At 47.4% G+C, this 10,435-nt stretch overlaps 3 protein-coding genes across 3 annotated transcripts; 2 read left to right on the top strand and 1 right to left on the bottom strand.

Moving 5' to 3' along the window:
* Nucleotides 1-2,697: 2,697 nt before the first annotated feature.
* Nucleotides 2,698-3,250, top strand: FIESC28_11646 (uncharacterized protein; the record flags this gene model as incomplete). Its single annotated transcript, XM_031165766.1, has 3 exons — nucleotides 2,698-2,730; nucleotides 2,839-2,860; nucleotides 2,922-3,250. 3 exons carry the CDS (start codon nucleotides 2,698-2,700, stop codon nucleotides 3,248-3,250), a joined length of 384 nt encoding a protein of 127 aa, XP_031010182.1.
* A 924-nt stretch (nucleotides 3,251-4,174) lies between these two features.
* FIESC28_11645 (uncharacterized protein) lies at nucleotides 4,175-5,824 on the bottom strand (the record flags this gene model as incomplete). The annotated part of the gene is made up of 1 exon (XM_031165765.1): nucleotides 4,175-5,824. One exon carries the CDS (start codon nucleotides 5,822-5,824, stop codon nucleotides 4,175-4,177), a length of 1,650 nt encoding a protein of 549 aa, XP_031010181.1.
* Nucleotides 5,825-7,980: 2,156 nt separating this feature from the next.
* Nucleotides 7,981-9,987, top strand: FIESC28_11644 (uncharacterized protein; the record flags this gene model as incomplete). The annotated part of the gene is made up of 4 exons (XM_031165764.1): nucleotides 7,981-8,365; nucleotides 8,583-8,930; nucleotides 8,969-9,407; nucleotides 9,459-9,987. 4 exons carry the CDS (start codon nucleotides 7,981-7,983, stop codon nucleotides 9,985-9,987), a joined length of 1,701 nt encoding a protein of 566 aa, XP_031010180.1.
* Nucleotides 9,988-10,435: the final 448 nt, after the last annotated feature.

Below are 10,435 nucleotides of genomic sequence, written 5' to 3'. Positions count from 1 at the left end.
TTTTTTTTTTTTTACCACGGATGCGGAAGATCAAAGGAAAAGTCAATGTTGAAAGGGAACAAAGGAAAAAACGCTAATATGAAAACGGACACTACAAGTTACAAGCGATCCATAAGTGACTTGGTCTGAAGATATAACAACGTGGACGGAAGCGTCAGGAGGAAAAGTCAAAGACCAAGACAGTGTCTCATATTGATACTGCATTATACAATTGTATTGCACTGCATTGTACGGTTGAAGGACAGACGACACAAACACAGAGTGATGATGGAGATGGTAATATAACATCAGGTTATCCATATAGTACTGTTATCTTTAAACTCGTCTGACAGACATCCATGAAAACCTCCATATCCACGCATGGAAGCCATCCGTGCATTGATCAACAGCCCGTGATAATCCTTACTGCCTACGTACCTACGTAGTTGACTTAATGTATGGCCCCCGCAAACAGGCGGTGATTCTAATTCCCAACCCCTTGCTTAGTTACCTAGATAAGGTACTACGCATGTATGTATGTGGACTAACTGATTATTGCGAGAAAGGATTCAAGAGTCTACGGGTTCATACTGTACATACATGCAATTACGACAGCCGAGATACTACTGAAAAGCACATAAAATTGCTACTTTAATGATGAGGTCGTATCTGGTGGATGCACACGCCCCCAAATGTATATCATCACAGTCAGCGTTTCTATCAACTTCAGACTTGGACTGAATAATGCATTTGCATAGATGTTTTGCTTTGCTGATACCTGCAATCAACTTCTGGCAAGGACCCAAGTTTCGTAGCGTTGCAATGAACGACTCATATTATCATGGCACATGCAAAGCATCCAATCCAATTCATCTTGACTGGCCGGCCGTCATCAGTCAAACTTTGGCAGGTTGATTACCAGTAATGAATACTCTCTATCTCGTCAAGATGATAATTAGTAAATTTCCACTCATTTGCCCAGTCTTGGCTCGGCATCGCCCGTCCATCATTCTGTATTGATGAGCATGCCCAAGCGAAAAGGGGGCCGAGTGGGCGGATGACATCAATTTTAATTTACTGTTCCTGTGCCTGTTCCTGTACTAATGGGTATTCATGACATGATCCTTGTTCGGGTTCCGTCGTCATCCATCGTAACTTGAGTCCTCTTCTTTCAAGTTTCATTCAAGACTTCGAAATGCGGTCGGTGTCTACCTCTTTTGTCGCGTGCTGTCCTATGCTTATTAATACCAATGGATATCTCTCAATTCAACGCTTCAAGCACGCGCCATCATTGACAGGACTAGTCTTGTTTGACTCCTGGCGCATTTGCCCATCTTTCCGTCTATTATTCCAGTCTGGTTAATTACTCTTTTGACCCACTCTCCGCTTTTTCGTCTGTAATGAAACAATCTCGTGAAGTCATGACAACAGGTTAGAATAGCATCACACTATCAAAAGCATTTGACGACAGAGGATAGGGTATAAGACATTTTATCCAGTGCTTGCCAAAGTAGATCATGAACTACGTGATGTATTTACGTCCAACAGCTTATCTTGAAACCATCAAGATGGGAGATGATAAGGCCTGTCACGAGGCACTCGTATGCTGCACAGTCCATCAATCACGCAAGAATGCATGATGGTTGCTTATGACCTGAAAACAAATATGTGACTTGGAGCTACGCATCTATTCTTGGTCACTTAAATATTGTCTCAAGCACAGTACTGACCATCGTTAGTGTAGGGTAGGCTCATAAGGTATAAAGATTTTGACTATGTACTTCATGTCAATAATTTCCCTTTGTACGGCACGTTGAATGTGCTAATCATGAACTACTTACTAATTTAATATAAAGTTAACCGGGCTTCACTTCTGAGGTCCAAATGTACTACGGGATGTAGATTGTGAATGCGAAAACTCAAGATGGCATAAATACGAGGGAAAAGACGACTCTCACATGTTAGCCACCCCTTCCTATAGTCGCAATAGGAAGCCACGTGCGCATGCATCCAAAACAGTAGTCACGGCAAGCAGAAGCTCAACACACGAATATCTCAAGATACATACTATTAAGGTGTTGTAGAAGGGCTTGTTGATCGGCAAAAATAGTAAAAGAATAAGTCACATGCCCCGTACTGGAATCGAACCAGTGATCTTATCATTACTAGTGATACGCTTTACCACTGAGCCAACGGGGCTTCTTTGTAACCTTGTTAAGCACACGTTTGATTTTGCAAGTATTAACATATTATGCTTGCTTGTCCCCTGATTAAGACCAAAACGGGTGTATAGTCAAACACACATGCAGTCCAATACCAGGATTGTTTAAAGATGCTCCCTAGAGAGAGTATGGTTCTTGTGATGGAAGTTCTCTGAAATATGTCAAGGTCCTTAAATCATCACGAGCTTAGCCTATACGCCCCTTCACTACAACTATTGTTACCTGCTGCTCTTGTTAGAATCAAGGTAACAGGCACATAATTAGCTCCGCGCATTTCCAGTTCAAGAAAAGAAGATGATGGCTACAAAGGGCCTTGTAAGGCTCAGTAAGAACACATGTACCTATCGTCTATGTTGAACAGTTGAACCCAGAACGAACATAGGTAGTGTTCGTCGTAAACAAATCTACCAACTGTACATCACTGGCAGTGCCCAACCAAGTGACAGAGCAAGCAGTCAAGATCAAGAAACCCAATACTTGTTCCTAAGCTTCTGTGATGAGCAACCTGCCAGCTGGTTGTCACTGCCATGTACGTTCGCTGCACACAACCGCCCTTTTGTTCATCCAAGTACTTCACAACTCTTCATAAACTTTTCCTAAACATACCACGGAAGACCTGACCGAACATAACCAACAGCTTCCTTATCAAAACTACGCTTGTGAGTCTGCCAGGATAGGTAGACAATCTCAAAAAAGTATCTAACCACCAACCCCCGACAGATAAATCGAGTTTTGACTACCAAGAATCACTCGCAGAGCTATACCGTATCCCATACCTGAAATCACTAAACGAGACCGCGACCATGACATACCTCAACATCACAACCCCTGAGCCTGATAGCGCCCATCTTGCATTCACTCGTGATTCCGCAGCTGGATTCATGCTTGGCGCCGTAGGGGGCATCGTCGCCTTCGTTCTCTCTTACCTCGCCGTCTGCTTCACTGTGAGCAACCTTCGTGCCAGACGACAGCGTCAGCGAGAGGAGCGAGAGTTGATGGAGTTGATAGAGATGATGGAACTATCAGATGTTGAGCCGGACTCACCATAGAGGCCAATATAGGGCACAGATACTTGTTGGACTTTTGGCGGGATACTTTCTGGAGAATGATAGCTGCTGAATAAAGTAAGGAACCATGGAGAATCTGGATCTTGTCAGATTTGACAACAAACTTTGGGCATTCACTGTATTGTCGAGACCATCTGCTTAGTAACAGAGATCAGCTCTTGTATGAATATGTTATACCGAGAGCGTGCAGACAGAACTCCGATGCAAGCAATCCTCCACGTAGTTTTTCAACACAAGTACGTCCAGAACTGCTGAAAGATTGAATGGTTTAGTGGCTTGGTGACACCTCTCATCAACATCCCATGGTCTTTGCCCTTGCACCATGATGTTACCTCACCGTGTAAGTTGATGGCTCCATTGCAGCATCTACTATATGATATGGTACAATATCGGAATACTCCTATCCTAGCATGGCCTTCTTCATTCGTGTGCTTGATCAACTATCAGCGGGACGTATTGCCCTTTCACGTATCCGACGAAGCCCTCGTGCAGTAGGCTTCTCATATAAGAGCAACGAACTCATAACGGCTTCCAACATGCTTGAGCAAGTTTCTGCGGTATGGTCCTTTTATTCTTCACTGCCCATACAAGCATGTTTGAAGATACCATCAAGATTTTACCCAGATTGCCAAATGTACTAGCTGAAGCTTGAAATGTGATACAAAAACGCTATAAACCTAACTCCTGCCATTACACAATTTAAAGCCAGTCCCAAATCGTAAATCCTTGCTTGTACGATCATCTCCCATGTTGCCCTAACCTAAAAGTTCATTTTATTTGTGCTGTACTGAGCAATCATCTCCATGAACCATCATGTCGCATGTGTCAGCTTTCATCGTCCAGTCATTGATGTTTCATATACATGTCGTTCTCGCTCATGCAGCCATGAGTTCATGAACTCGGACATTAACTGAGAATGGAAGCCGTCTTGCCGGTGCCAAAAGCTGCTGTGGGCACTACCGCCGGTTTGGCAGCTTGGATCTCGGCTCGCTTTTCAGGGTTCTTTGTGGGGTCGTTGAGATCGTCGCCATCGGCGCCAGGGTTGGCCATCTCATACTCCAGGGTCTTGATGAACCAGTAGAAGCATACGGCGATCAGTGAACCGATGGCAGGGCCAACCCAGTAGATCCAGTGCTCCGAATCGAAGCTACCGGTAATAACACAGGGACCGAAGCTTCGAGCAGGGTTGAGCGAGCCTCCAGTGAACTGGACTCCGACCATCTCTGCAATGAAGAGGGCCAGACCAATGCCCACAGGAGCGATGAAGGTAGCTCGATGCTTCTCCTTGGCAAGCATAAAGATCGTGAAGACCAATTCGGCAGTAAGAAGAGCCTCGATAAATACACCCTGAACCAGAGATGCACCGCCACCAAGAGTAGTTCGAACATTGAATGTTTCGGGGAATAGATACCGCACAACAACCGAGGCAAGCATGGACCCAAGGATTTGGGCGAGGAACAGACAGACAGCTCTTGTGATGCTAATGGCCTTGACCATCAACATGGCCATGGTGACGGCAGGGTTGAAGAGACCTCCGCTGATACGGAAGAAGACCCAGACATTGACCATAAGAGAAAATCCAAAGATGATGGAGATGTAAAGGAGTTTGGAAACGTTAAGACTGCCTGTAGATTCACCAGTGGTTGTCCTGTTGTTGGTGTCGGCCTGGATATTGGCAACCTCTGTGCCAGCAAAGGCAAAGAAGAGGAACATGGTGGTACCAATGAACTCCCCCATACTAGCAACGAAGTGGTTCTTGAAATTTGAGTTCATCCACTGCGTCAATGGAAGACGCATAATTTCTGACTTCTCCTGTCGGCTTAACTCATTCCATTGAAGTTTGCCGGTTGTGATGTTGAAGCCGTTAAGAGTAGAAGTGCGTCGGAAAGCGTAAGGTCGACCAGAGTAGCCCAACTCTTCATCCATCATCCTACGTCCACCATTAGGAGGCAGTCGAGGATCATCGCTACTGTAGAACTCCTCGTCCGAGTCATGAGGAGGTGCTCGACGACGGTTCATGTGTGAGGGAGGTGGGTAAGGACCCCTTCGAGTGTACCGCTCACGATCATTGCGACCTTCAGTACGATAGTACCGTTCATAGTCACTCATGGGTGCGTAGTCGGCAGCTTGATCAAAGTCGTAGTCATCACGCTCGCGTGTACGTCGTCGAGCAGACTTTATCGAGCCGCCCGAGTATTGAACAGGCTCTGCGCCATCCTGAGAGAAGCGAGCGGTCTTGGGAGTGACAAAGTTACCGGTACGTGAGCCGGGACGAGATCGAATGGCGGGGTCTTGGCTAACAGCAGGCTGGAGAGGCACAACTGTATCAGCTTCCGAGCTTCGGCCGTTGGGCGACGCGAGGTTATCCCCATGTGTGATGATAGGCGTAACAGCTGGGTTGGATGGAAGGCTCTCGGCTTCAGGAGAGTTATCTCGCACAATTGAACCTCTCTCTTGGGCCGAAGAGCTGGAGGCTTCGGCAGGAGGGCTAAAGGCGGAGTTGGCTACGGCAGGCGTACTGCGAGCCGAGCGATTATTGAGTATGGATGAAGACATATCGGGTGGAGGAGAAGATGTAAGAGCTGATTCAATGGTAGGCAGAGGGTCAAAATACATGGGACAAAATCAGACGAAACCCCAGGATTAGCTCTCGCCTCTTGCAGTTAGAAGTGATTGAGATGATTGAGATTGATAGCTGGCCGAAACAGTCGCCATGTCTAGATATTTATGCTGATGAGACTCACACCTGCGAGTCCGGACGGAGAGATCATCAGGATCATCAAGGCCCATCAAGTGTCCTGTTACCCTGTCTTGACGATAGTTCAATAAGGCCATCCTTGCTAATGACATCGTTGGGATGGCATTGATGGTGGGTATGTGAGCTCAGCACGGGAGGACTCTGAACGTCAGCATGCATTGAGAGCGAATAGAAGTCGAACAAGCTGAGACGAGCCACAACCAAAGCCTTGGCTTGAATTCACAGAAGCAAAAAGAGGATCCAAAGCTTGGATCTTGTGAAGGACATTGAAGGACCGGCTCCATGGGACGACCCTGAAGATCTACCAGTAGACGTGGCCAGCGGGGAGGCCGGTAGTTAAGTGAAAACGACAATGACGCACCAAGATCTTAACGATGGCGGCAGCTTGGACCAAGAATTCGGATCGTTGCCAATGAAATGGTTCAAGGTGAGGCGTGTTGGAGTGATCGGAGCCGGGATGATGGCTGTAAATGAGGCTGGCGATGTGGCCCGTAAGGACTCGAAACAAAGGGCAATACGTAGGCCGTGCATGTCACCAACGTCCGTCCTTAGTCGACAACTAAAAGGAAGACTGCAGTATGTTCTGTAGCAACGCAGATACCACAAGCCGATGTTTCATGTTTGCTAGGCTTTGCACTAAAGGTGAAATCAGACGATCTCCTGCATGCCTCACTCTTTAGTCAGGACGGCAAGGGCTGAAGCTATTTCGGCATACCCGTTCCATCTCAGGACCTGAGTCGATGGCTTTAATTTCCAGGGGACCTCGTGCCTGTCTTAGTGGGTAGTAATCAAGGGACGGTATTCGTACCATGGTCGCCGTTGAACGGGTATACCGTAGACGGACATGGTCACGGCGTCGTTGCGGGGGGAGGGGAGGCTAAACGGGCAGCCCGCCTTTCCCATTTGATTAAGGAATCATCGACTTGTTTCAATGTAACGGTATCGAATATCAAGATCAGTTGGGACTTGGGAGGGCATTCGACATTGGTCGACTAGGTATCAAGATAACCTCCCTGCTTGATTGATGTAAGCCAGCGGCGTAGCAGAACAACAACGACAACGACAACTCAGCTCCTCAGCCTCAGAGGCGAATGACGCGATCCACCAGGGAGCCAAAGTCAAACTGCAAACTTGGCAGTTCCAGTCAAGATGTTCTGGAAGTCTTTTTCTTCTTTTCTATGTGTGGGGTCGTGATTCGTACAACGTCCCTGTAAGAGAGAGGCTAGAAAAGGCTGGTTCACCCCTGCAAGTCATAATTGCAACCAGGAACCTGGAAAAGAAGAGATCGTCGCTTGGATGTAAAAACGAGAGGTTGGCTCAGTTAATTAAGCTTTTGCTGAACCGAGATCGCAACCAGACGAGGAACTGTGAATGTCAGTCAGTCAGTCAGTCAGTCAATTGCTGCATTGGACGGATCTGCAGAGTGATGGCATTGTCCCTGCGTTTCTTTTTCCTCTTTCTTTTCTTTTCTTTTTTCTGTCTCCTTTCACGAGTAGCAATAATTAGATGATACCGATATTTGAGACACGCCCAGACCATTTCAGGTCAGGTCAGGCAAGGTCAAAGCATTGTTAATAGTAGATCAGGGTGAGAATTCGAGTTGGAGGACAGGGGTAAGAGTCAGCTCGCGAGCTAATCCATCCTGGGAAGGCTTGAAATAGAAACCACGTGACAGCGCGCTCACCCATCCACTCACATCACATTTTCCCTAATTGGATGCACAACCGCGACCGCGCCTACCTACCTAATCAATTGACTGTGACTGTATCAAAGTACGAATACAGTAGGGGAATTGGCTGTAGCAGCCTGTACGTCAGTAGGTTGGTACTGGACTGCCTGTATATGGATCAAGGTGTTGATTTTAGCTAGGAAACTGAACTGCTCTTGCCTGCAACTGTCTGCCACTACCACTGCCACTGCTACTGCCACTACCTACCTACCTATAGTAGCAAGTATGGATATCACACGAGGTTCAAGAAGAGCCCGCCATGTAGCTGCCACTCATGGAAACACAAGCACAAGCACAAGCGCAAATGCAAACGCAAGCGCAAATGCAAATAATACGCATGTGCACGCAAACGCAGCATCAGCATCAGCATCAGCATCGAGCCCGAGACCTCAAACATCCGAGATAGCCTCATCTCCAGTCCCCCAACTTGCTGCCACTCCAAGCGGCCCTGCTGTTAGAAGTAGACTTAATCCAAGTCAAGGAGCATCTCCAGTTGCTGCCCCTATGATAACCCCTGATGGGCCTACGCTTCATCCAACACCTAACCAGCCACCAGATCAGCAGCGACGACGTCGAGCACCACCCCCAAATCCATTTCGTCTCTACAGAAGTAAGTTGGATTCTCGTTCCTATGTTGAGCCCCCCCTTCTGGTAATAGCGTAGTACAATATTGCTTGGACCGTTGCAATGTGGCAGTGTTGAGAGTTGGCCAGCTGGTATCGAGTGATAGCTTGCGTGCACCGTTTACTTGATCAAAGGGTATTTTACCTGCCATCAAGTTCAAAGCCCTGCTTGACCTGTGACATTTTCACTTGACACTTCCACAGCACCCTGCGAGCTTGATACACTCTTCATCTCTGCATATCTAAGAAAAACTTCCCCTGCTTTCGCGAACATGCCTCCTCGTCGGCGTCAGGTTTCTGAGCGCAGCCATCCCTACTGCTATAAAGGGCGTTTGGCTCGAGTTCCTCTCGGCAATCTTCCTTTCAAACAGAAGAACGGCGAATTGCTTTGCGAGCGCGAGCGACTTATAAGACCACTTCCTTTTTGCACATGGGAAGAAAAGGAGAATGATGATGCCGCCATTCACGCCGCCGAACAGAACATGGAGATTCTTGAGGAACGAATCAATGAGAAACATGAGAGGAATGAGAGAGAGAGAGGCAAACAAGACGGTATATTAACGCTCTTATAGGCACACAAGTTGCCCAAGGCCCACGTCTCAGTATGCCTCAACTCGATTACGATGGCTCTAGCTCTGAGCCTGAACCTGATGACAGTATCCTCCATGGCCGAGCTCGTCCAATGCCCGCACAAGCTGCCGCCATAGTCACTGGAGCCGAGACTTCTTTCAACGGTACTCCTGCTGCTGCTGATGAGGAAGACTCAGAAGCTAATCAGCCAAGTGGCTCACCAGAGGAGTATGAAGACGAAAATTTGAGCATCGAAGAGGAAGACGCCGATGAGGATGAAGATGAGGATGAGGAAGACGATGTCGATGAAGAGCATGCTCAGGACATAGCTCCCCTTTTCGATCCCGCTACGGCCGGTCTCAAGGAGGTCTCTAACCTCGCTCGCTTTACCGTCAGTAGTCACAAGCCTGGTAACGGAGTCGAAGAGCTCAAGAGTGATGATCTCAAGCAATTCTGGCAGTAAGTGAATTTGTAGCCTATTGCCTCTTCTTCAACTAACATTCATTCAAGATCCGACGGCCCTCAGCCCCATAAACTCACCATGTACTTCACCAAGCGTGTTGGAATTCGGGACATTCGATTTTATGTCGATTATAATGAGGACGAATCCTACACCCCGACCAAGGTCGTCTTCAAAGCCGGTACTAGTGAGAACAACCTCATCGAGTTTGCAACCATGGCCATGGAGAATCCTGTGGGTTGGCAACAAGTCCCCATTGCTGGCGCCGGCGGTGATCCTGACGGCAATACTCTTGTTGCGTGGGTTGTGCAGATGCAGATCCTTGAGAACCACCAGAACGGCAAGGATACACATCTACGTGGTATCAAAATCTACTCTTTCGATAACGACTCAGCTCTTGGCCCTGGACGTGACGGGAACCCCGTCGACGACGTTGTCGGGCTGTTGGATAACGCTATCGGCCGCGCTGATGCCGGTGTCACCCGTACCCGAATGAGCAACTTCGGCACTGCTCACTCTGAACCTGGTGAGGGAGGTCTATCTATTCCCGAGTTCATGCGGGAACCCGAGATTCGATAAAGAAGGATGTTAACCCAAGATCTACACAAGAAACCTGTCGTAGAGTCTGGGATCAGAAAGATATTGGTTGTTATGACATGCACAATCTGTGTTCAGGACGTGATGGACATGGGTTACGACGAGTTTATGAAAGTCCCCAGCAGACGGCTCAAGCAGACTAACGAGAGACGTCAAGATTTGTATATAAATGTCTTCGACTGACACATGGCGAAATGGGAATGTTAATATTAAAAATACCATTGTTATTGAGGAAACGCAATCAATGACCCTTTCTATATCATGCATTGTCATCCTTTGATGAATTACCGCACTCAGCCCACTCCGTATTAGCAATGGAAAACACTAAACTAGTATTACACGTCGGCTTTAGTGCGAAGGCTTGGTGATTGTACAACCGCGTCAGCCGAACACTCACTCTACCACTTCTCATATTTGTTCATCCCCCCTA

This window comes from Fusarium coffeatum (assembly GCF_003316985.1).
Source record: "Fusarium coffeatum strain FIESC_28 chromosome Unknown BRIP53273_contig_451, whole genome shotgun sequence".
NCBI lineage: Eukaryota > Fungi > Ascomycota > Sordariomycetes > Hypocreales > Nectriaceae > Fusarium > Fusarium coffeatum.
Note: the sequence above shows the minus strand (reverse complement) of the source record. Positions and strands in the feature narration are given on the sequence as shown.